The 26,823-nt window shown below is 43.8% G+C and overlaps 1 protein-coding gene and 1 long non-coding RNA gene across 8 annotated transcripts in view; one reads left to right on the top strand and one right to left on the bottom strand.

The window, feature by feature from the left end:
• The window catches only part of MDGA1 (MAM domain containing glycosylphosphatidylinositol anchor 1), a 239,175-nt gene extending 213,550 nt beyond the window's left edge, over positions 1 to 25,625 (top strand). For 2 of the 5 annotated variants that reach the window (XM_083497182.1, XM_083497183.1), the window contains exons 15-17: positions 17,558 to 17,682; positions 24,623 to 24,731; positions 25,334 to 25,625. In XM_083497182.1, coding sequence (XP_083353308.1) covers positions 17,558 to 17,682; positions 24,623 to 24,731; positions 25,334 to 25,425 — 326 coding nt within the window. In that variant the 3' untranslated portion in view covers positions 25,426 to 25,625. The remainder of the gene's footprint in view (positions 1 to 17,557; positions 17,683 to 24,622; positions 24,732 to 25,333) is intronic. The other 3 variants (XM_083497184.1, XR_014524576.1, XR_014524577.1) reach the window with 3 other exon arrangements.
• Positions 7,764 to 25,404, bottom strand: LOC310704152. 3 transcript variants are annotated; one of them, XR_014524603.1, is made up of 4 exons: positions 25,281 to 25,404; positions 17,835 to 17,996; positions 12,320 to 12,466; positions 7,764 to 8,167 (listed from the first exon to the last, which is right to left on the bottom strand). It is a non-coding gene; the product is annotated as an uncharacterized lncRNA (long non-coding RNA). The 3 variants fall into 3 exon arrangements; XR_014524604.1 differs by having other exon boundaries at positions 7,764 to 7,937; XR_014524605.1 differs by having other exon boundaries at positions 7,764 to 7,937; positions 17,835 to 17,999; positions 25,281 to 25,386.
• Positions 25,626 to 26,823: the final 1,198 nt, after the last annotated feature.

Raw genomic sequence — 26,823 nt, 5'->3', positions numbered from 1 at the left:
GGAGTTAGCTGCAGATAAAAAGACAGGGCCTAGTCTTGTACGAGGGTGGAGGCTTCTAATCAGTGTAATTTTCATGTGTGACATTGCATGCTTTCCTTCTCTTCCATGTGTAGGGTAAAATATCCTGGGACAAGCCATCTTCCTGGCATTATCATTAAAGAGATTAAGCTCCTTCCATTGTCTCTGTGCCCTCCTCCTTGCTTGGCTGGCTATTCCCAGAGAGGCACTTTGTATTTTTGAAGTAGTTTCTCTAATTTGTGTGGGAATTGAAAATATTAAACTTCAGCTTGGCAACATCCTGGCCCAACCTTGCAGCCTTGTGTTGCGACCTGCCAGTCACCCATTGCTGCCAGGCAGATGGAAAACATCAGAACATTTATTAATGTAATGGAAATAAGTATATTACTGGGTATTGCGTGCTAAAAGTCTGGCATAGACCAAACATCGCAAGATACTCTATGGATGCATCATGTATAAATTCCCTGCCTTCTCTTCTGTGGTCTTTTTGTTCTCATACAAACCAGCTGTAGATTGTCTTTGGTGCATGCAGAGCTGTGAGCGGGATTGCTGCTTCCACCGATTTTGGTTCACTGCAGCCCTCTTAACAATCAAAGCAGTCACATTTGTTCTTGTGGAATACAAGCTTATGCTGTGAAGTCGTTCTTCAGATCTCATCCAAAATAGCTCTTCAAAGGGAAGGAAGATAGCAGGCATGGGTTGAATGGTTCAAAAGGCTACTGTAACAGATTTCTGTACTGTACTCCTTTCCCCACCCCGATGCCTTTGGGTGCGGGTAAACAAAGGGAGGAACTCTTACCCCCACCCCACCCCGAGATTCCCAATCAAGACATGAGAATCCAGTAATTTGATTACTGACACCCCAAACTTGCAAGTTATGGAAATGGAGGCAGCAGACATACAAGACAAAATTACTGAGTAGTCCCAGTTTTGGGGACTACAATTTCCATGATCGCTGACCAGTGGCCATGCTGGCTGAGGCTGATGAGAGTTGAACAGCATTGGTTTCCCATCCCTACTTTCCTTTAGCATAGAGGAGCATACTTCTGGCTGTTGGCAAAAAGTTTGTATCACACGGAGCTGGTTTCAAAAGTGTGTGTGCCATCTCTGCAAGGACAAGCAGAGCTGTGATACATAGCTTCTCAGCCTTTCATCACAGGAGGAGGAAAGGCTCTGTGGATTGCAGCTGTTTGCAAATTTGCTTAATTCAAACCACTGTTTGTTTTCCTCACTGCAGGATTCTCAATAAACACACATCCAGCTGAGAGATTTGGCGGGGTGGGGGAGGCAGCCATTCTCATCATTTGCTTTCCATATGTCTGTTAGGGATGTGGGGTGTTCAGAAGAGACTTACAGACCTAGGGCATGTCTACGCTCCAGCCTTCCGCAGTGCAAACCTGTGTGGTGGTGCTTTGTTGGGCTTGTCACTGACACTGTGTACTTTTATGTCTGCAGCCAAATGATATGTGGACTTGCTGTTTTACAGCCAAGGCTCCATACGGTGGTCTGTTTTTGTGATGTTTTCCTCCCAGCTCCCTTTTTTTCCTTGTCTTAAAAAAAAAAATCATCAAGGAGAATTCACATTGCAAAATGCACGATAACTGCAAATGTGTGTACAGTACCTTTTTTTCCTCTTACGCTCAGTTTGACCCAGCACTGGTACAATACATTTTGTTTTCCCCACTAGTCCCACTATTAGGATGAACATTTCGAAATATCTTGACGTACCTTTAAGAGACCAATTTCTGCCTCAGTTGTATCACTTGCCACCCAATGGTGCCATTTGAAGCACCACTTTGCTACATGGCAAAGCAAGCCCTGGTTTCATCACATGCCAATCCCAGTTCTCCAGGCACTGAGAACTAGCCACTACTGTTAAGTGCAGTTTAGAAAATCATCCAGGAATATCATAGAGATATTTGGCAGCAAAATGGCACAATGCCTTTCCTTTTTTCATGCTTGCTTATTCAAACAGGGCTTGAAAACAAAGCTCTCTCCTCTTCCTCATTCCATGTAAATGGGACCCAGAATGAATTGAGGTTGTTCCCTTCTTTCTACTCCTTATTTCCCAAATAGAATTAAGGCTCCCTCACAAATGGCTCCCAAATAGCTTCTCTGTCTATCTCTTTCTTCCATGCTGGAATTTCCCTTAATCTCTCTCCAGTCCAAATAGTAGATGACTGTTCTATATCACCATTGGTATAGCCATAAGGGAAAGATCTTCATTTTGGGAAGGAGGGAAGTAAAGAGTTCTGCACAGTCACTGGAATCCTTCCTTCCAGGGCACCCGAGCCTTTCCTTGAGACATATTTTATGCTGCCATTGCTATGCTCTTCCAAACGCCATGTGGAGTAGCCCTGGAGTTTGCAAACTAGGTGCCAAACTAGTCATGATTACATTCATTCATGCAATTAGCAATCGTGTGAACAGCTTGTGGGGGCAAAAAGCCAGGGATGGAGCTGATCCAGATTCTGATTCTATCATAGGGGTAGGCAGGCTTTATATGTTTCCCATTGCTGCACTCCCAAGTCTGGATTGTGGAACGTGCCCTTGCTATTTACATTGAGGAAAAATCCCACATTGGACCATAGCAGCTGGCAAAAAGCCAACCTTTCCTCCCATGACAAGTTCCCAATCTAGAAAGAGTCACACCCACACACCTGTAATTTGGTTTTTAAAAGCCAGTCACTCAATTGCTAGGTGCATGAATGGGTTCTGGTCTACTTTGGACCTTGGAATTATTTCATACAACACCTGAGATATATGTCATTCATTCATGGTCAGTGAATGGTGTGAGTACGGTGAAATTAACAGAGATGCCAAGGAAATTCTCTGCACAGCTTGGGTGATTCCGCTAGTGGGTGATATTCACATGCTTAAGGCAGCTACATGGAACAGAACAAGCAGAAACTTCTATAAGCTTTATCCCATATGACAAACTTAAGGGTGACTTATCCAGAGCAATAGTACCTTGTCTGTCAAATGTGTCATTGACACAGAATGTATATGGAAACACCAATATTTGCTGTCTACCTAGCAATGGCCACCCCTTTCACTGTAATATATCAAAAAAAAATGCAGTCTAGAGAAACAACAACAGAAGTTTTAATTGAGGACCTTTCAAGCCACATCTCACATGGCAATCATCACATTACAAAGTATATATAGTGGCCCAAATTGAATACATTGTCCATAATAGTGGTTGTAACATAATCAAGTTTAAAACTTGCATTCTGCATGCCTGAAATTAAGGAGCCAGAAATATTAGTGCTGCAGCTGTCTTCAGATAACTAGAGGATATATGGAAAGCACCCTGTAAAATAACATATTCAGATCAGTGATTGCAGAAGATTGATTCCTGTGACCCCCAAATCAACCCTAGGTGTGCAGTGAATCCAATGTGCAGCGAATCCACAGTTGGCTGTGGAAGGGAAGCAATCACATAATTGCTTCATCTTGGACCCAGATCAATTGTCATTGCACAATGAGATGAGTGGAAAAAATCACCTCTTTGTGTACTGAAAACCATTCTGGTCACACGAATAGTAATCAATGACCACTTTGCTACATGTTCGAGCCCTGTTAGGGCGTAATGTGAAACAAGCTTAAATCTCTCCTAAATCCACACAATTGCATTCATGCTGCATTTTGCATTCTGCATGATTCAAGCAAGACATTTCCCCCCATCACAGAATGGTATAGTGGCAGTTTTGAATTTGCCACTGAGCTGCATTCGAAAACGCAGGCACAAACATAGATATGCAATATGTGTCCCAATATAGGATAGGTACATTTTATCCTAAATAGCTTTACCTGGTGTTAAAACCTCTTTCTTAATTGCTACCTGCTAGTTAACTGAGCTTCTCTTAATTATGCAGCCTTAACTCACAAAAAAACTTTAAGATCATGTTTCAAGCAGATGCCAAGAGGACACTTTATTATATTCTGTACCGTCATGGGGTTGCCATACTGGTGCATGTTGCCAGTGGACTGACTTACCAGCATCCATCAGATCACCAAGCAAGACCACTTAGAAAATGGGACCTGAGTTGTACTGGTGGGAAATGTCTCTGGTGCTGGTGGGAAATGCTATGTGACTGAACTGGCAGGCAGGACTTGCATCTGAGGAGTCCAGGCGGAATACCAGCTATTAGGAGTCAGCAAAACAAAGCACTGAGTTGGTGGCATTGGGAGGCAGCTGAGAACCTGCAATTGTGCTTATTAAGCACATGTTGCTTTTCAAAGGATCATTAGAGACGAGAGAATAGTAAATACATCTTATCGTGGCATAGAAACAAATTACATTGCTAAAAATTTAAGCTTGGAGCAGCTTGATATTTTTCTTCCTCTAGCGCCAGCAGGGCTGGGTTTTCGCTGTTCTCGCTCGTTTGCTTTCCCCCTTTCAGAGCGGTAACTTGCCATTATTACAGAACCATAATTAAGAACACAAGCTTGCTGCTGATTGCTTTTCATTATCATTCATTTAAACGAGAGGAAAAAGCAGCCCATATTTGTTCTCGGGATTATGAACAGTAATAGATTCTTTTTGAGGGCTTTAGCTTACTCCTGGGATTTTCCTGCAGTGAGCCTTGGACTCGTGCTTCATCACCAGTTACATTACAATAAGCTTTCTGGGAGATGCAATCAGGGCAACAAGTGCAACAAACAGGAAGGGGGAAGCATCCACAAGAGATGCTGTTTGGCCTCCCAGAGGAGACTCGGATGCTTCTGGGTTCTGGATTACACCTAGAAAGTCAGGTTGCTGAGGAGGCCAGGAGTGCTTTTTATCATATCCAGTTGGGGAGACGGCTGGATTCATTCTTGTTTTTCAGATCTTGCTTTTCAGAAATGTTGCTGAGGGCGCAAATCAGGCCCCCAAACTAGGGATTCACCATTCGTTTACATTAATGAATGTTGCTTTCTGAAGCAGCTATCTGTTTAGTCCCTATCTAATTTGACTCTTAATGGTTGGGGTCAAGTGAATAATTGTTTCTCTCTCTCTCTCTCTCTCTCTCTCTCTCTCTCTCTCTCTCTCTCACACACACACACACACACACACACACACACACACACACAGTGCTTTAGTATTTTCACATATATTTGAGTGCATTTTGATTTTAACACTAATACTGGTCTCAACCCAAGTCCAAGAATGTGACTGGCTGAAGCAAAATAAAAAGGAAATAATCACTTTTGGCTGGATTGGAGAGTTGAAGACCCCTTTGGTAATGCTTGGTGTTCCTTTGGGAAGAATGGCAGGATAATAAATAAGCAATAGGCTCTGTGTGCTTCAGGAGTTCTCTTCCTGAACAACGGCATATATTTTGAAATCGCTGTCATGCCACGTTCTCACTGAAGGGAGAATGAGAGAGAGATGTGAGCATGTGTTAACCTCTCCCTTTGTATCACCTCTCTTGTCTTAATGACTAGGATGTCAAGTGGGGGGTTCAAGTCTTCTCTAATTTCCCATTATGCTTCTCCCCACCTAAGTGCCATCATCTGTAGACAGTATCAGTATGAAAGTTTCTTCTATTGTCTGAAAAGCAGGATAAGGAGGTGCTTTGTGGAGGTTGCGTAATGGTGTTACGTATGTCATTAGATTGTGTAATGGTGTTAGGAAGAAGTGGAAAGGCTATCCACAGCTTTCTCCTGAAACACTTTAGGAAAGGAACATTGCATTTAGAAAGAATTATGGGCAGAACAACACAATAGAAAACCGCACCTCAGAATTAACAGGAACATGTTTATTTATATTTGTTGTCCTTTTATACGAATGTCTATCCCACCTCTCACATAAATGTCAAGACACGCTTCATCTAAGATTAAGCTTGCAAGCTTTTTGCCCAGCCCTGAACCTCTGCCTTTAATTTGCAACCTCACCTGCAGAAAGAAAGTATCAGCACATCCCACTGCTTGCTCGCTTTGCTATTGCATAGACTTTTGCTTTTTGCTGAGAGACGGTCCCTTGCAGCTGTTCTCCCATAGACTTCTCTGTTATAGACTGAGCATAGTGATGTTGTCTTTGAACAGGAGTTTGCAGAATATTTATATGAAAGGTAAACGGTGGTTAGAACACATATTTTTGCTTTTCTGGGGACATTTTTGGCTTTCTGGGACCCATTGCACATTTCATGTTAGCGAGACCCAGTTCTGTTAACTTTTTTATATGAAATAAAATAAAAGCTAGCTTCAGCAGGGAGGAAGTTGGAGAAGCAAGATTGAGCGGTATGTTTTCCCTGCCCACAATTCTCTATTTTAAATCCTCCATGTTTGCCATCACAGCACCTGTTTGAATCCTGCAGAGGTAAAGATAATTGGGGAGGCAAGTTGGGCAAGAAGCCTATGGGACGGGAAAAGGATTGAGCAAACACATTCCGCACTGCTTCTTCACTTATTGTGTGTGCTCACATGCACACAGAAGGTGCTTTTGAAAGAATGGGAGGGAGGATGCATCTGTAAACAGGTAGCTGAGATATTGCAAATGGATCACTGACAACAGGGTTTGTTGGTTTGTTTGGTTTTTACTGATTGGATTTTCCCTATAAAGGGTAAATCCAGATTAAGTTGGGAGGGGAGGAATGCAGGCTGGCATTTTGATTCCTACACTGTTGTGTGGATGCTGCAAAACAGCTTGTGTCTATGAGGAAGACCCAATCCCACAATAAACACCTGCATGGAATCTCCCAGAGACAGACATGGGAACTCTCCGATACAGGTTTGCATATATAGGTATTGGGCACCTCAGCCTCTCTATTGGGCTAACAGAAAAGTACTAAATGTTTCTACCGGAAGTCATGTCAGAGGCTTTGCAAGGCCTCAGACCTAACCTCTGTCAGACCTCGGAAGTACCGCTTCGCTGCTGCTGCTGTGTGACGTCATGACTTTATGTCACGGGCGCCATTGAGCACCCATATCCTGAGGCCCAAGTCAGCATCCCTGGCCTGCTAGATCTAATTTAGAATTTCTGGAGTAACTTATAGAGCTGATCATCTGTCTCTTCTTTCAGCCTTCCTATGCCAAAGCCTCTTTTAATTGTCTTCCTGTGAAATGCCAATCTTGTGTGACTTCTGCCATGAGAGACTGACGCTGCAGTCTGCAGCTCATTTCTTCCCATAAATTTCACTCGCTGAAGCTAACTTGGATTTAAGTGATCTGTGCATTGCATTCAGACATCATACGCAAGAGAATTGTAGCAAGACCAAGTCACGGAGGATGCCTTACGTTGAGTCATACTACTAGAGTTAGTCCTACCGCTAAGCAGGAACACACCAGGGAAGTAACAGGGTCCTTGTGGGGAGTGAGATTTCCCCATTACCAGCCATTCCTGGAAGTGGGAGTTGTTCTTTCCTTCCTCCCATGCATGTTATTTGGAAAGTGAATTGTCATGTGAGCAGGTTATAAATATTTTACAATAAATAAAATTTTAAATGGATGGGGAGGGGGGCAATAGGCTTATTCCCCAAAAATGGCTGGGGTGGGAGAGGCCTCTCTTGCCACATCCCTTTGGGATGACATGGTCCTTGTGGTGATGACAGATTTCACACAGGTGCTGCACTTTTCCCATCTCATGCATTCAGGGATCCCTGAAAAAGGCTATGTGGGGAAAGAAGCCTACTCCCCTCTTTCTCCCAGTGCAAGGTGAATGGAGGGATTGCTCCCTTAACCTGCCTTAACTGCCTGCAGAGGTGTGCCTGTGTGCACCTGTATAGGAAAGGAAAAAGAAAGATGACACAGGACTTAAAACCTTCTCAATTTTTATTGTACTTCACAGTGGCATGTGACACAGACTGTTTTTAGGAAGATACATTGTGGTGTAAAGAGGCTTCTGTCCCATCCTGGGTTCGTTGCAATCAGCACTGCTTCCCACTAGGATTCAGTTTCCACTATAGCTAGGTTTTTCATCTTGTTATCCCCTTTGGCTGAAATTTGCATAATTATTTACATTTCAGTGGAATGGGAAAGTTTTTAAAAATGCAGTATATATGCAAGTCCCGCTTACCGAACACAATGCGTTGCCTGGAAATTGTTTGTTAGGCAAGTGTTCACATAACAAGTCCACAATCTCCACAGATTCTTATGGAAATATTTCAAATCTATAGTTTGTCCAGTCTCTCTCCCCTGCTCCCTTCCTGGTTTCTTCCTGAAATGGCTGCAGCCAACCAGAAATATATATATATATATATATATATATATATATATATATATATATATATATAAATATGCAGGTTTTGGTGTCTTCGGGTGTCTTCCCGTGTAAGAGTTGGGGTGTCTAGGCGACGTTTCGACGAGGTCTCACTCGTCATCTTCAGGCTGGTGCTTTCGGCTTCTTGTTACTGGAACAGAGCAGGATCTCAGTGTTTGAGTTCCTATAAATACTGTTGAGGGGGTGTGGTGTGTAGCCTCCAACGTTCTGGGCAGAGAGGAAGTTCCCAAATTGGAGGAAGTTCCAAATTGCTCTTTAACATGGAACATCACCACAAGAGAATAATCATGGAAGCCATCGAGATAGAGAAACACCCTCACAACATGAACAAGCGTGACGACACGTCCCGCCTGCCAGACATCTGGAAATTAGCCCTCCCCACAAAAACCGACACCAGAACCAGAGGCACACAGAACGCCATCACCAATCAACCACACCAGACCCAAACCCAGACCCTCTCCACAGATAAATTACAGACACCATCCAGTAGCCAAACCATAGTGGCACCTCCAGATGCTGCACCCCCCTGCAATCCCGACACAGATCTGGCGGGCACAGGGCACAAAACCACAGCTCGCCCCTATACACGAAGCCAAGCCAGAGCACAACTAAGTGCAGTACAGCCATCTTCTCAGAAAAACTCTTCACAAGCTCAAGAGGTCAAGACACGAAAGCTTTAGCAACTAATCCACACTTAATGACCCACCTAAGTGGTACTCAGAATATCACTCAAGTAATCACTCAAGATATCCCTCAAGTAATTAAGGAACAAAAGAAGAAAAGGCACACTAACCTGGGAACTTCCTCTCTGCCCAGAACGTTGGAGGCTACACACCACACCCCCTCAACAGTATTTATAGGAACTCAAACACTGAGATCCTGCTCTGTTCCAGTAACAAGAAGCCGAAAGCACCAGCCTGAAGATGACGAGTGAGACCTCGCCGAAACGTCGCCTAGACACCCCAACTCTTACACGGGAAGACACCCGAAGACACCAAAACCTGCATTCCTATACCCGTGAAAATCTACGAAAGCAAATATATAAAATATATATATACATATACATTATTTGTCTTTCTTGCTCCCTGATTTGTCCATTTTCTCCAGCTCTCTGATATATCCTATCTACCCTACTCCCTGCCTGCCTGCCTGGTTTCTGCTGACCAGCAAACACAAACAAGGAAGGATGTGGGCAAACTCTGGCTGTTCGAATATCTGAATCTGTGGTGTGTATAGCAAAGTTTGGGTACCAATTCTTTGTGTTTGGATACCTGAATTTTCACATAACAAGCAGTTGAATAGCAGGACCTGTGTATATAACATAATTCTTTACATACTACTTGCAGACAAAAAAAAAAAAGAGTTAATACCACTCGTATTCATTTGCATGAGTTCCATTCCTGAGCTCTGGTGAACATGTGAATTGCAGGAATTTCCACTCCCATTTCTGTTTCTGACAGAATTCTCTGGCATCCCAAGTTGTGTTCCATGCAGGGTGTCCCATGAGCAGCCACTGCATTTGCAAAAACAACAACACCCCAGCTCAGTGAGAACTTCCAAATGCAAGGGGCTTCAGTGTGGAAGGCACCCTGATTATTATGCAGTAGGTGACTGAAGAGTGAAAATAGTGAGCTATCTCTATTCCTGCTTTGCTATCCTAAATGTCATTCAGCCACCTACAGCAGGCTTTAAGCATGTTCCCCTTTGCCTGTATGATCAGCTGCTGCTCACCATTGTTACTGGCCAGGCTAACTAAGTGAGATTTATATTGAGTGGAAACTGAAATCAGACCTTTTCATCCAGAAACCTCTAGCATTTAAATGCATCCCCCTGGGTTACTGTATCTAGTATCACAGCTGGTGCACTTCTGTGTACCAGGCACTCTTCTAAATGCCAGCTCTGGACTTTAAAAAGAGCCAGAAGCAGCCACTGCTCACTCATATATTGATTGTTTCCTCACATTTGTTATGAGCCTTTATTTCATTTTCTGATTAATAACAGTTGTTGTTGTTGTTTGTTTGTTAAATTTATTACCCACCCTTCAGGCAGCAGCTCACAGGGTGGGTTATTGCAATTTTAAAATCAGCATTAGAAACAATTAAAACAGATTACAGTCACAGCAATAGGGTGGGTCCTAAAAACACACTCAGGTGTCAAAGGCCTGGGTGAAGCTGAGAGCCGTACAGCGATGGTGCCAGACACACCTCTGTGGAGAAGGAATTCCACAATTTAGTTGTAAGAACCAGACAAATAACAAATGCAAATGTGGGTGGAAATACCAAGGCCCTTAGGCCTAACTACCGTTCCTCTCCCATGGTGAGCTTTGATATTTTGCAAGGAGCTGGCAACTGCCCTCTGGCAACCAACCACTTGCATGTGCATTGTGAGCAGTTGCACCCAAGAAAAGCCAAGCGCAAATCAGGTGGGGGGAAAGTGGCCAAAGAGGAGGAGAAAATAAAAATTGCCAGTGAGGAGGTAAGATCTTGAAAAGGAAATTGCATGATTGCAATTATTCATTCTTTCATTGAATTAATATCTCATCCTTCCTCCCAAAGGAGCCCAAGGCAGCAATCAATAGCTGACTCAGCATCTCCTGTGTTTCAATTGCTTCATAAGTGATGGGGCTGAAGGACAGCTATTTCCACTTCCTTACAGTTCTTACATTAACGTTTAGGAAACATACCTTAGATTCCTGTCCACCATCAGGCCACTGAGGAATCAGCGCCTTGGTAATAACATTCCAGATGTTTGCGAGTGAGTAAGCTCATTCCTCTGCTTCTTCCTTCTGAACTGCTTTTATCAATGAAGGTAGAAGAGTCATCAGAAAGCTGAGAAGGAGGGAAATGTAATACACTGCTTCTAGGAAAGCTGTGAGATTTCTAAGGGGTGGAGCCTTAGAGTACGCTAATGCTCCATCCCTAGAGGGGAAAAACAGTCATGGAAATGCTCTCAAAATGCATGTTTACAGTTGTGACAGTAGCAGCCAGAAGAGCAAATCTTGCCACCTTCATTCTTCTGAATTACTATATTTGAATATGCTGAGAATATCCTGCATAGCCCACACTTTCCCACTATTTGGTGAGGGTTTCACCACTAGCAGTATTCCATAGTTTTCAATGCAACAAAAACAACCTAATATCATTCAGGAATGAGCTACTTCACCCTGTTTACTGGTAGGACCAGCTGTTCTCATTAGGTGGAAGGCACTCCACCATAGCTTGGTTTAGCAGTAGAACCTCTTCCACAAGATATCTGGTTGCAATGCACAAATGATCCAACCGCCAGACATAAGAGCTGACCTCCAAACCAGCATGTCTCTTCAGTATGGCCGCTAGCCATAGTAAAACTATGTACATAGTACAGAGAATATATTGTTATCCAAATGTTTTAGGTAACCCCCTGCTATTCAGATGAATGAGGCTGCACAATATTCAAAAAGCATTAATTAATCAGCCTAATCAACAGAACAGCTGGGTCACTTCCCCAATTTACACACTTGCCTCCTCCTTGTGCAGGTCAGTTTCTTCCTCTGGAAAACAGAAGGAGCAATGAGATTAATCTGCTTTCCAGAGACACTCGCCAGCCTTAATTGCTATTTGCAAAGTGCTCTCTGCACCTCCAGCGGAGGCCATGTGGAGGTATTTGACACTTTGTTGGCTCTTGCTCCTTCCCTCTGTTTTGTGGCAGAGCTGAAACTTTCTGCACAGGTATATTGGTTTGCTTAATAGCCGGGAGTTCAAAGCTGGATCACTTTTGCTTTTCTGATACTGCTTCATTTCCTTCTTTACTTTGCCTTCTCCTCCTTCCTGCAGGTGCCAGAGTTCATTTTCTGGATAATTTGACCCACTTCTGTCTGTGCAGCTATGTTCCTTGCCTAGAGGGTTCTAACCAGAGTGTGCTAACATAGGATTCTTCATTGTACTGTGTCAGGATTCTCTACCCTGACTGGCCGAGGCTTTCTGGGTTTTCAAACTGAGGTCTCCCAGTTCTACCTGGAGATGCCAGAGGTTGAACCTGGGACCTTCTGCATGCAAAGCAGATGCTCTACAACAGAGCTACAACCCTTCAAAACACTGTGTAGCTGGATTTTGAACTTACCCGCTGGCACTTTCTTCCTGAAAGTGTTGAAGATGTCAAGGCTTCTGGCTTCATGTAAATGATTTCCTCCAGGTTTCTGTTATATTTCCTCAGGGCCAGTGCAGTACAACAGGGTTGCTGATTTGTCCAATAACTGTCGGATAGTGTCTACAGTGAAACCATCTGAGAATCAAAGTAAGGTATTGTTAAAAGTGTATTGCCACAAATCAGATCAGACTGATTTCTGGAGGCATAAATGTCCCTGCTAAAACTTAGTGAAGCAAAACTAGCCTCTGACCAATCCTTATGGTAGCCATGCTGTGGCTAAGTCAGTCTGATCTCCTTCCACTGGCTGGTGTTTCCGATAGTTCCTTATGTAATTGTGCAAAGATACAGGTATAAATTTGTGCAATTACACTGCTTCAGTATGGCTGAAGTGCACACTTTCTGGAAGTTTAAAATGTTTTTTAAAACACTGGTTTATGACAATGCCAAACAGTAACACCCCCCTCCTCAGGTGGGGACCGGTAATAACATTTTGAGCAAAACGTAGCTCTATGCCATGGGTAGGCAAACTAAGGGCCGGATCCAGCCCAATCGCCTTCTAAATCTGGCACGCGGACGGTCTGGGAATAGTGTGTTTTTACATGAGTAGAATGTGTCCTTTTATTTAAAATGCATTTCTGGGTTATTTGCGGGGCATAGCAATTCGTTCATCCCTCCCCCCCCCCCAAAAAAAAAATAGTCCAGCCCCTCACAAGGTCTGAGGGACAGTGGACTGGCCCCTTGCTGAAAAAGTTGGCTGACCCTGCTCTATGCTGTGTGATGGGGTTTACTTACAATTTGGTAGCAATGCGGGGGGGGAGGGGGGCAGGGGAACACGACCAATTCTGGCCTTGTAAAACCAGCATTGCTGACACCTAGCAGTAACATAGACAAGAGTCAAAGAGGATATTGCCTGTTTTGCAAATCTGTGCTTCCACTTGTTGATGAAGCAGGAGCATGAGATGAGCATGACAAGATATTCAAATCTTTAAATAGGAACTACAGGATGTGGAGCAATCCTGCACCAGCCTCATGTCTTTGACAAATACAGGCATGGCCTATATTTATGCCATGCTCAAAGCTGACAGTGGTGTAGATGAATGCAGCGCCCAGTGCAAATCAAGTACACATCAGAGATGTGGCATTGTACTATGCACTATTCCTTTCCTCTCTCTCTCTCTCTCTCTCTCTCTCTCTCTCTCTCTCTCTCTCTTTCTCTCTCACATCTATACATCTTTATTTCTGTTTCTCGCTCTCGCTCATTAATGTTATAACCTTGGGAGTATATATTTAGGCAATGACCATTGGCATTTATTGGCCAACTTGCAGAGATTTCTTGCTTTTCTACAATTTTCTACAGTTCATTCTGGCTTATCCACCCAGAGCCAACACATGCATCATCTTTACTGGACACCTTTGAACTTCTTCCAGTTTATCTAGTCTTCTGACAGCAAAGCAGCCAGAACAGCGTCCAGTGTCCAAATGGACTTCTTCCAGAATTGTGGAGGGATGCATACGCCCTTTTTAAGAATACAACTCATTTTGATATTTTCCATGTGATTATTTGCCCAGTCCTAAAAGTTTTCTATTTGTGTGCTCTGTTGCTTCCTATAGCTAACACACCTAAGGGGGGGGGGGTAGAGATGATTTAGGTAAATTTCCCATACACTAGTTAAAGAAATCCACTGGTGGTGTTATTTAAGTGGAAGAGCCATCAGTGAAGAGCCACCACATTTAACAGTGACATACAGTATGTGTAATTCCAAGCCAGCACTTCACCAGAGATCATCCAAAGCATTTCTCAGCATGGTCGAGATTTTTAAGATAAGATGGGGAAAGGGGAGGGCCGAATGGTACAAGAAAGGATAAATACCTGCTGCTGTGAATAATAAAAGCCTAATTAAAATGTTAAAATTTCCCAAATTGAAATACATCCAATATGTGCTTACATCTCTTTAAGATATACAAAATGTTTGCAAAACATGTTTGTAATATGGGGAGTTATTCAGTGTCTCGGTGTGTCAATCATTCGATCAGCGCAAGCATATTGGCTATCCAGGTGGAACAAGCCCCACCCTCCTGTGTGCTGTTCTGGGGGTCCCCCTCTACAAAGCAAAATTCAGGTGACATGTAGGTGGGTGGAGAACACCCCATTATACAAGTGGAACTCCATTGACAGGACTAATTAGCCGAATCCCACTCAAAATATTTTAAATACATTCATTATAATAAAGCACCAAAATAGTGTCTTTGCCTCTTAACCCTAATTTAAAATGACCTTCCCTCCTGCCTTACCTGCAAGAGCCACCCTCCATGGCACTGAAGGTACGTACATATGGAGACTGGGAACCCGTCAAATATTGCTCCATGTCATCACAATTTATTTTGCGATGAACCACCCCAGCAGCAAGAAATGAAATGCAAGTGCAAATAGCAGCTGCCAAAAGGTTACTACTTTCATAGCATAGCAGAACGAAAAATATTGGGAATGGGATTTTGCTGTAGCACAACCTTCTACAGAGACATCCTCTTTTCATAGATTTAAGGTCTTCACTGGTAAAATCAAACACCTGCAGTATTGGGATGTGGAGCTTATGACAGAGGGAGGAGCCAAGAAAAGGCAGTGCCCAGCCATATCATCATCATCATCATCACCATCACAAAAGGAATCGGCCTAACATGTTCTTGTTGCTTATCTGCCAGTTCTAAGTAGAGGCTCTGTGGATAATGCCTTGTCAAACGAATCTTTCACTTGCTTAGCTGATAGAGACAGCAATTGGTTCCAGTGTGGAACGATTTAAATCTCCAAGCCAGAAAGGCCTGGTTCAAAGCATTAATTTTAATCAAGTTTTCCATTTAAGGAAAAGTCAGCCTATCTGTAATGCAAAATGACTAAACTAGTCTGACGGGCTTTGTTAGGCTTCTCCCCAATGTCACAGAGCCAGGGGCAGCTCTATTATGGTATGTTACCTTCACTTCCTCCCTCATTCACAGTACTGTACTGAGGTGGACGAAGCTGGACTAGGTCCATCCATTTTAATACTACCACCTTGGTCAACAAGCAAGCAATGCCATTACCAAAACTCAGGTAGAGAATGCCTACCCCTCACCCTGCCTCCCACACTTAGGTAGCAAATACCTGGAAACTGCCAAACAGGAGTAAACTGGGTCTGATGCATATTTTCAGACTCACTGTCCACATTCCCTAACCATTATTATTTCTCAATAGCTTCAGATTTAAAGTGTGTTGGAGCAATGGACAGTTCTACTAGGCAGAGGGCCTTCTCGGTAGTGGCGCCTGCACTGTGGAACGCCCGCCCACCAGATGTCAAGGAAATAAACAACTATCTGACTTTTAGAAGACATCTGAAGGCAGCCCTGTTTAGGGAAGTTTTTAATGTTTGATGTTTTATTGTGTTTTTAATATCCTGTTGGAAACTGCCCAGAGTGGCTGGGGAGGCCTGGCCAGATGGGTGGGGTATAAGCAAGAATTAATTACTAGCAATTAATTAATTAATTACTAGCAATCAAGCAGACCTGAGTAGAACCCCTTGAAGATCTTCCCTGTTGGTAACTGAGGGGATGCGAGGATATTGGGTTGGGGTTTGCATGTGCAAATGCCTAAACACACCTCAAATGTTAAGGTGTTTGTGTTTTTCGAGGCAAAGGTCCTGTATTGAACCAAGCCAGAACCATTAATGAGAAACATTTATTTGAGGCAAGTCAGAAAGCATATAAAACATGGGGGGGGGTTGAGAGGGAGAAAAACAGATTTCCGGGTAAAACGCAGCCCAGGCATATACATAAGGGCTGAAAACTAATTGGTTTGTATGGCTTCCCCCCTTTCCTTTTCTTTAGTATTTAAATTGTAATACTGACGTCTGTTTTTAAACGTTTTTATTTTATACTGGCAAGCTGCTTTGTGCAGATAGCTATATTTTGAAAGAAGTGTCTCATAAATAAATGTATTTTTATACCACTGCTTCTCCACAGAACTCAAATGGGCTTGCACGTACACATTCCCCTCCCTTATCTTCACAATGAATGTGAGGCAGGTTAGGCTGGCAGATGATGACTAGACTAAGGTCACTAGTGAATTCTGGCGCTTGAGTGGAAGTTTGAACCTGGGCCTCTCCAGGGATCCTAGGCCGCAACCTAACACCTGCAATACATTCAACCATAACCCAACAACAACTGCGAGTCCATTTTCAAAACAGCCTTATTTAGCTACACAGCAGTATAGTCAAACATGCCACAGGGATCACTCAAGTCAATGCATTCACTACCTGACAAATTGAGATTGCTGAATTTTTCCATCTCTCATGACTTTTGGCCAATCGTAGCACATTTCCCATGAGAACAAGATGAACAGGCCTTTAAGTCCTAGTGTGTTCAATAAGGCTTACTTCTCAGAAGACATGTACTGTTTCTGGCCTTTATGCTAGGATGAGGAGGCACCCTTATGCACCCACCCTGAGGTTGTTGGGTCACAATTCCCCTCGTCCCTGAACACTCACCATGCTGGCTAGGGCTGATGGGAGTGGAACTTTAATTTCTGGAGCGCGGCAGGCACTCCCCTTCTCTGCCTTAGTGCATCATTAGCTGGCCTGGGCGCAGCTTGATTCAAGGAAAGGGGTTGTACAAAGAAGGAGAATTGAGTCTAAATTCACATTTTTATTTGTCACATCCAGCATGTAGGAACTGGAATGTACCAACTCTCCCTCTTTAAATGGTTTCAGTTTGGTTCACATGTAATTCAGAAGAATAATGCTTAGCTTTCCTACCAGTTGCTGGAAACTGCAAGAGGGGAGAGTGTTGTCGTACCCAAGTCCTACTTCTGTGTTTCCCACTGTGAGAACAGGATGCCTGACTAGATGGGCCACTGGCCTGATGTAACGGACTCTTCTTATGTTCCCAAATCTACATTATGTCTAGTTGGTACTGCAGTGGACTCAGATTGACTGGGAATTAACTGGGTTCCAGGGGGGATTCTGAGGGGGGGAACAAACCATAGGGCAGGAAAACTTTTGAATTGGCGTGGCAAACTGTGTGTTGATTTCTGAATAGCTGCCGTTCTGATGCATTTAATTCACTGGGAGAACTAGCGTGCAAGACCTAGTTTAGATGCAGGCATAGAATGGCCCCTAAGAGAAAGGAAGAGGTTGCTGTGGAGAAGAAGTGTGACTCCAGTGTCTGGTTGCCGCTCTCTTACAGGCTCCTTAAACCTCTTGGTTCACGTGAAGAATAAGCAGCCCACTCAAGCCTTGTCACTCAAAGGGGACAAAGGAAATGCCTGGCAACAAGCACATGTACCTATCAACCCTGCAGGACCTTTCCAGGTAAGCAGATCCTTGGGGGCTGAGGCAACAAATGCCAACTCACATAGATGGGCTAGCAGCAAAATAGCCAGAAAATTTGTTTACTCTTAGTTGCTGTGGTTGTAGAAAAGAAGTCAGAGTCAAAGGGCCCCGTGAGCTTATTAACAACCTACTTCTCTCCATGAATGGTCAGCTAGTATTGTTGCTTGAGCAGCAGGTAGCCATGTAAGCACATGCCTCAATCTGTCCCAAAATTAATTCACACTTTCATCCGGTATTTTCCAGTCTGCTGCAATTGGTTTATTTTGCACAAGTCTGTGCATCTATCTTGTCATCTGCTAATAAAGAAAAATGTTGTTGTTTTTCACATAACGCACGATAGATAAGCATGTCTCAGCCATCAACAGATATTTACAAATCAGTTACCTTTCCTGCCCAATCCTTTTCAAAGTTAATTAGCTTCCATAGGCAAAGTAGCCCTGTTAGTCTTTTGCAGCAAAAACAACAAACAGCCTTGTTACATCTTAAATACAAAGTTAATGAAGTGGCTAATGGCCCATCACAAAGCCATCTATGGCTGCGACCCTAACCATGCCTACTTGGAAGTAAGTTTGACTAAAGAGATTACTTATTTCCATATCATATGATGAGCTTTGCATGCCATGGGTTTTAAAATTTCACAGTAGGAAGCTGACTACCACTGAACACAATAGGATTTACTTATGAGTAGACATAGTTAGGATTACACAGTTAGTGCATACAGACTGCCTTTGGCAACAAATACTTCAGAAAGCAGAGAGGTGCTTGAATATGTAACGAATATGTAAATAGCAAACGACATGTGCATGTTTTTTAAAAAGTTAATTGTGGAGAACTAAGGGAGATATCCTTCACAGCAAGAGTCTGTGATGCAATGGGGGCTGAATGAGCAGACTGAAGGAAAATTGCTTGTTCAACCAGATTTCTCTGACATCCTTAGCACCAGGCTACTACTTGTAACTGATGCTTGAGTCAAGAGCAATGAATCTGCTATTGGCCTCCTAATTATAGGGCAGTTTGTGAGACCCAGACATGCCTTTATTCCCCATCTGTGGCAATTCATGATGATACTTATGCATTTGTCTGCTAATACATGGCTTGAGCAGCTGTTGTGTGCCAACTGCCTTGTTATTGCCAAATACAAGGTGACACGGAAGTTTATAAAATTATGCATATCATGAAGAAAGTGGGTAGAGAAAAGTTTTTATTCCTCTGCCATGACACTAGGGTTGCAGTATTTCAAGAAGTAAAACTCCTGAGATTTTATTTTTTTTAGGAAGATCCCAAAATTGCTTAGCTTTTTAAAGAAACCCACCAAAATTGTTGAGATCTTTTTGGGGAACCAATTCAACTTGTTCGGCTTTTTGGGGGGAAACTCAACCAAAAATAGTGATTTAAAGCTTTTGGAGCTGTTTCCACTGCTTTCCCCATCTGGGTTTCCCCTGATATTTTGCCAATCGGCAAAATTCTCCCAACGCCATTTTTACACCCAGAAACCAGGACATGTCAGGAACTTTCCTGATGTATGGCAAGCCTACATGACACTAGAAACGGTAGAAATCCAGTGAAGCTGAATGTTGGGAGATTCTGGACAGATAAAAGAAAATACTTCTTTATGCAGCATGCAGTTTGACTGCAAAACTCACTCCCACAGAATGCAATGATGGCCACCAATTTACATGGCTTTGAAAAGAGGATTGGGCAGATTCATGGAGGAGAAGGCTATCAATAGCTGCTAGCCCTGATGGCTGTGCTCTGCCTCCGAATATCAGTCGCTGGAGACCACAGGAGAGAAGAGTGCTCTTGTGCTCAGATACTGCTGAAGGGTTTCTAACAGGCATCTGGTTGGTCACTGTGAGAACAGGAAGTGGTACTAGGTGGCCCCTGGCTCTTATTACATTTTTATGTGTGACTGTGGGTAGAATTAAATGTTATGGGAGATGTGTGACTGCTACCGGTAACCCTACAATGCAGTGCAGCAGCTAAAGCATAGCACAGCGATACCATGTTATTCAGTTTTATTTCTGGATGTTGTCAGAGAGAAAGGAGGATGAAACTCTGGACCACTAATTTTTGGTGGCAACTACATATTTCATATAATGTGTATTCCAGCACTGGGACTATCCATGTTAGCAGAATGTTTCTTGTGGCCTTTGAGCCAGGCACAGTATTACTCTTGTTATCTATAATTGGGTATATAGGAGTAAGCTCACACATTTGCTCTAAGCATTGTTTACTTTGCACAAGTTTTTAGAGGCTGTCATCATTTATTTTTTTTACTGACCCTGTGTCTTTAACAAGCACTTTAACATGCAGCAATTTAGGCAGGGGAAGTTTTTCCTCCTGTTGAGATCCATGGGAAGAAAAAATTTGCAAAAACATGCTGCTGGTTGGACTCGATGACCCTTGTGGTCCCTTCCAACTCTAGGGTGCTGGACAAGAATGGGCCACTGGCCTGATCCAGCAGGACTCTTCTTATGTTCTTAAAGTGTGGTGGTGCCATGAGGACACTCCTGCTTCCATCGCTGCACTTCATGAGCCACCACTGGGTTTTCTATGGCTGTGTGCTGAGACTAGGGAGAGGTTTGCAGCCTTGTAATTTGTAGTGAATGTGAATACAAGGACAGCTGTCATCTTGCAGCTGTCCTTGTATTCATCCATCTCTAGGTATCTTTATTGTATTCATCCATCTCTAGGTATCTTTATTGTATTCATCCATCTCTAGGTATCTTTATTATTTCACATACACTTTATTTCTGAAGATATGATACATAATGGATAAACTGCGTTTAGGTTTAATTTCAAGAGCCAAACAAGTTTATAAAGGTTCTCTTGTGAATTATATGATGCTCTTTAAGTTTAGAGTTGGGATTAGGAAAGGCCCCTCCCACACCTTTCCTCTGTAACTAGCCCAAATTGAGACAGGATGCTGTAGCAATGCAAAGCTATACTCAATGACATTTGCTTGCAGTGATTCAGCAACTGGTTTTGCTTGTGCTTAGGATATAACTAAGGTTTTGTGTGTATTTCTTTATTTTGATGTACTATTTTATTTTGTTACTAAATTCTATATTTTATTAAATTTCTACACCATCCTTTATCCAAAGCTCACAGCGTAGTTTACAATATAAAAACACAATAATGTACAATAATAATAAACCTCACAGTTTAAAAGGCCAGATTGTTCCATGAGCAAAAGGCCTAGGGGAGGAGGGATGTTTTTGCCTGGTGCCTAAAGATATGTAACAAAGGTGTTAGGTGAGCCTCTCTGTGGAGAGCATTCCACAAAAGGGGAGCCACCACAGAAAAGGCTCATTCTCATGTTGTCACCCTCCAAGACCTCTCATGGAGGGGGCACATGAAGAAGGGCCTCAGGTGATGATCACAGCTTCTGGGTTGGTTAATACTGAGAGAGGTGGTCCTTGAGGTATTGCAGTCTTGAGCCACTTAAGGCTTTATAGGTCAAAAATCACACTTTGAATTGTGCCTGGAAAATAACTGGCAGCCAGTGCAGTTGGGCCAGGATTGGTGTAATATGCTCAAACTGTCTTGCCCTGGTGAGCAACCTGACTGCCAAGTTCTGCACTGGCTGAAGTTTCCAAACTGTCTTCAAAGGCAGCCCCATGTGTAGCATGTTGCAGTAATCTAAGGTACAGGTTATCAGAGCATAGACAACAGTAGTTACCGTATTTTTCGTCCCATAGGACGCTCCATCCCATAGGACGCACCTAGTTTTTTGGGGGGGAAATAAAGGAATTCCCCCCCCTTTATTTCCCCCCCCCAAAACCAGGTCGGGGAACAGCGGTATGGCGGCGCTCCACCCGCCCCGCCCCCCCGCTGTCCCCCGAGCTTGTGGGGCTGGCCGATGTCTGCCCGGCGCGAGGGGAGCTCTGCTTCAGGGCAACTCACGCGCCGGGCGGCAGGCTGCTATCCGCTCTGCTTCAGGGCGCCCTGCGCGCCGGGCGGCAGGCTGCTATCCGCAGCGTGGGGAGCCCCGCTGGAGTTCCCGCAGGGCTCCCCATGCTGCGGATGTCTGCCTGGCGCGAGGGTCGCTCTGCTTCAGGGCGCCCTGTGCGCTGGGCGGCAGGCTGCTATCCACAGAGTGGAGAGCCCTGCGGGAACTCCCGCGGGCTCCCCAGGCTTGCTGATAGCTTCCTGAAGCCTGGAGAGTGAGAGGGGTCGGTGAGCACCGACCCCTCTCGCTCTCCAAGCTTCAGCGAAAGCCTGTATTCACCCCATAGGACGCACACAGATTTCCCCTTCATTTTTGGAGGGGGGAAAAGTGCGTCCTATAGGGCGAAAAATACGGTAGCTTATCGCTGTCCAAAGCTGATGGAAGGCACTTGTGCAATGGATTCAGAAAGTACCCCCAAGCTATGTACTTGCTCTTTCAGAGGGAATGTAAACCTATCAAGAGCAGGCAATCACCCATCAATCTGCTCTAGGAAGCCACTCACTATCAGTGCTTCAATCTTATTTGGATTGCAACCTATTTCTTGCAACCTGGACATTGGAAGCATACTTTTAAGTCCCTCAATGTAGAGGCAGCTCCAACTTCCAACTCTGCTGTTTTGTGATTTTTTTTGACATATACATTTTTACTGCATGCTTAAGAGACATTCTCCATCCCCAAGGAATCCTGGAAACTGTAGATCAGGGGCAGGTAACTGTAGATCAGGGGCAGGGACACATTATTGTGAATATTATTAGCACCCCATGGTGGACCACAATCCTCAGGAATATTTGTGGAAAGCCGTAAGTGTTGAATAGATAAAAAAAGGGTGTTAATTTGTAGTGTAAATAGGTCCTGTGGTCTGAAAGGGTATTATTTATTATTTTGAGCTGCTGCTGCTTCTTGTGAGGGGCAACCCACAGGTGTTTGTTCCTGGAGAGTTCATTGTGATTGTTATGCCCTGCATCTTTATTTTCTTTGTTCAGGGAATGATTCCTTATGAATGCATGTCTGTGTATTTGCTTTGTTTTACTTAGCTCTGAAGTGCATATCATGCTTTGGGGTGCCATAAAACAATAATCTTGTTACTTGCAAGTGTGCTGTTTATGGCTTGTAGCTCGCTTATTGCTGTGTGCTTAATGACAATGGGGATGGGCAACTAATTTGTTATCATTCAGTTGCTTATGAGCCTGCTCCAGCATACGTTGGTTTAATTCATAGGCTGCTTTGACTCTCATTTCTGTTATAATGTTTCTGGACCATTAACACTTGACAGGGATGGGAGCATAAATAGCAACACTCATGAACCCAGATTTCTAGGCACACAGTAACATTGTCATTTGGTCATATGCCACAAGGCTTATGAAGGCAACATTACTATTTTTATTCTATCTGGCTCATCTGGGGGTTTTGGCTGGGCCCTCAAGAACTGGTGATGAACCTGGGGCATTTCCAAATGACCGCATCAGGTGTCCTTCATAGGCATTTGAGCTACTGCATCAGTCTCCCAGCTGACTTTTCAGCAGCTATACTAAAGCTTGAGTTTGTACATAATAGGTAGCTAGATGGAGGAATAGTTTTACTGTGAAGTATGGTGAAAGAGGAAAGGGCTCTTGCATCTTTCTTTAATGGTTGTGTAGGAGAGGCAGTATCAGCAGGTGTAGCTTGACACAAGGGGAGGTAAAATCTCAGAGAGAGACACATCCCTTCAGACTTTATCCTTTAAATTGCAGCAAGTGGGAGGTAAGGAACGTAGTAGAGACGAATATTTTCTTCTGAATACATGGACATTGCTCGTGGCAGGCTTGAGTTGCAGCCATCTCTTGCATAATAGGATATGAACACAGAGGTTGGCTTTGCACCTTAGGGAATGGGAAGCGACTGAGCCTTTGCCCTAAGCTTCCCGTAAAGCCTTGTAACCATAGGAACAGCACACATGGCATGGGCTAATGAAGCTGTAACTGCCAGGCCTCAAGAATGAAGGAGCCCCCTGTGATTCCAGAGTAAGCAGGACAGAGGCAGGAACAAAGTTGTGGCCTTCACAGTGGTGGGTTTTGAGATATTTTAGCACCAGAGCAAGCATGAATCCTGCCTCAAACAAAGGAAGATGCAGCTTGTCTCGTTCCCTCCTTAGCTGGTTGCTTTTGGGGACTCACCTCCTATCCTAAGGCCTGGGGCAGATACCGAAACAAGGATGACCCATTAAAATGAGGAGGACATACAAGAGTATATGCATACTTAAGTATCTACAACTACTTTCCAGTTGTAAACCACTGACACAAAAAACTGCAGTGTTTTACGTTGCCTCTGAAAGATGTTCAAGCTTGGGGGCAGGTGCATTCAGTAAAAGAGGACTCGTGCTAAGGGGGTGAGGTAAAGGATAGCAAAGATGTGATGAGACAGGAAAAGGTTCTGGTTGAAATGTAATGTTGTACTCATGTGATTGCTTCTCCAGCACATTTACCACACAATCCCATAATTCCTCAGAAATAAGCATCACTGGATTGATTTCCAATTAAGTGTGTAATCCTATTAAGAGTGTAACTGTTGAGAGTAAGCACCATTGGGCATGGTGGTATTTACTTCTGAGTAGACATGCATAGGATTGCACTGTTCCATTACTCAGCACCAACAGATGAGCTTCCTTCCTTTTCCTAAACCATACCTCTTCTCACACTCCTCATTTGATTTAATCTTCGTAAGCGCTGCTCTATTTCCCCTCTTGTCTATGTCCTGGTTATTTTCTGAGTCATCTGCTATTGGAACCTGCTGATAAGCCTACAAGTGGATTCTCAGTTGGTCCCTACGTTTAGGATAGGGCGTGGTAAACACAAAATGACCCGAAGAGAATTTGGGCGTTTTTCTTCCTTTTAAAAAACAAACAGAAAATGGGCATGTGAGAGTTTAAGGGGTTGGGTCCCTGGCCTGCTACCTGAGATCCTTTCCAACTCTGATGTGCTCTGCCTGCAGATCATCTTTGAAGGCGTCCGTGGCACAGGCTCAGAGGGAGATATTGCCATTGATGACGTCACTCTAAAAAAGGGAGATTGTCCAAGGAAGCCTGTTGTCCCAGACAAAGGTAATGGCTTATATTTGGCATAGTGTTCGAATAGTGTTTGAATATCCCAAATCAAAAGTAAAGGTTGGGAGAATTCTGCATGTTGACTTGACTGTTTTGCATATTTGCTTATAGCAGTCCATTATTGATTAAGGTGCGTGTACCTGCCTCACTTGAATTACTTCGGTGTTCCAAAGTGGAGTCAATGGCACAGATGAGATTTCTGGTGGAACAAGAACTGGGAAACATGCTACACAATCACCCGATGCTTAACCAATTTTCCATATGTAGTTGCAAATGGTTTATTGATCCTCATAACCTTTGCCATGTTTGTTAACCAAAGTTGTTCTTTAGAACCCTTAATCATCTCCGTTGCCCCCCTCTGCACACATACCAGCTCGTCAAGATCCTTGAACTGGACACCATACTCCAGGTGTGGTCTGACTAAGTGGTCCTGTTACTTCTCTTGATCAGGATACTATACTTTTGTTGATGCAGCCTTGAAGAGCATGAGCTTTTTCTGTGGCATCACATTGTTGTTGTTTATACTACAAAAGCAGGAACACTTACCTTAACTAACCCTTCTTCTTTCTTTCTTTCTTTCTTCCTTTCTTGCCCTGCAGCAGTTGTCCTTCCAGAAAACGGTGCCATCACCCAAGACAAATTTCCCCTCTGTGGACCGTTACTTTTCTTCCTTTTTGTCCTGCTCAGATGATAGCAAGCGAGTACGTCCGTCTTCTGAGACTTTCCTCCTCCTTTCCTACTTGGTCACCTCTGCTCCTCTTCCTCCCCCTCCTCACTGGCACACCAAAGTGTCCATACCAAAGACTGATAAGCATGACGACGCAAAGGGGATCCAGCTCAGAACATGGAAGGATTCCTGGAGGAAGTCATAATGTCTAAAAGAAAAACAAATCTTGATTATTAAAAAAAAAAAACCACAACAGAAAGAGGGAGGAAGGAATGGAAAGAAGAGATGGAAACAATGGAACGAAAGGCAAAGATGAGAATGACAAAGCTATTTAAAAGGATGAATGAAAGCGGGGGAAAGCCACATTTCCTTGGGAATAGTGGACAGGACTTCCTCAGGGAAGTGGGAACTTTTGTTTTAAACAAAAACAAAATATATTAAAGCACAAATTTCTACAAGAACTGTTACCTTCTTTACCACAGAGCCTCAGTTTAGGAGACAGTCTAGCACAGCGCCCCCTTCTGGATCTCTGTGTTATGACCTTTCCCTGGCTGGCTCTGCCTACCATCATCTGTCTGCTGCAGCACCACCTCACCTTTCCGAAAGAGCATCCCACTTGTCTCCATTGGGGGCTGCTCCTCCCTGCGTGCCGGTGACCACGGAATCTCGCCCCCGCTGCATGTGCTTCAGAGTCTCCATATGCATTTTCAAGACTCTCATGTATTTACTTGTCCATGTGCAATTTGCTTTTGACCCATCCTTCACACCTTTGTGCCCCCCAACTTTCGCTCGGCAAAGCAGAGAAACAGACTCGTTGCGGACGGTGGAGATGGATGGAAAAAATCTGGGGCAGACGTAAGCTGCAGGATCAGCTGATGACCTCCTCTGCCCCCTCCCTGTTTTCCCCCTTCTCAAGCTGCTCAGCTCTCCCTCCCTTTGAACTTGTTCTTTCCACCACCATGGAGGTAGATTGTCAATCTAGCATAGGGAATGAAAGAGGCTTTTTGGTCAGGGGCCTCTTTGGCAAGGTGACTGAATTGTGGTGCTGCACTTGGCAGCGTCAAAAGCATGAGCTGCAGAAGCCTTAAAGCAAGGATCTCCTCTGAGACAAATTATTTAATAACTGTCTCCCATTCCATTTTTTCCATAATTATCCCACCAAAAACATTTTCATATACTACCTTTCATCTTCTCCTAAGCCCTTATGACACCTGAATTTGCAATAGTTGTTTGTTAATTGTAGTACCTACGTGTGGCTCAGTACTAATCGCAGGGTGCTGATATCATGGTGCTTGATTTACCACTCAAGGATGAGACTGCTCTAATTCAGTTTGCATGATGAAGCTGGGAGACAGGTGGAGCCCTCAAGCCGGGTGATGAGCAGAGGAAGCAGGAAAAGGAACAGACCAACCCCACAGGAGT

Source organism: Podarcis liolepis (assembly GCF_965112155.1).
Source record: "Podarcis liolepis genome assembly, chromosome: 3".
Taxonomy (NCBI): Eukaryota; Metazoa; Chordata; class Lepidosauria; order Squamata; family Lacertidae; genus Podarcis; species Podarcis liolepis.
The sequence above is the reverse complement of the archived record's forward strand: the minus strand, read 5'-3'. Positions and strand labels throughout refer to the sequence as shown.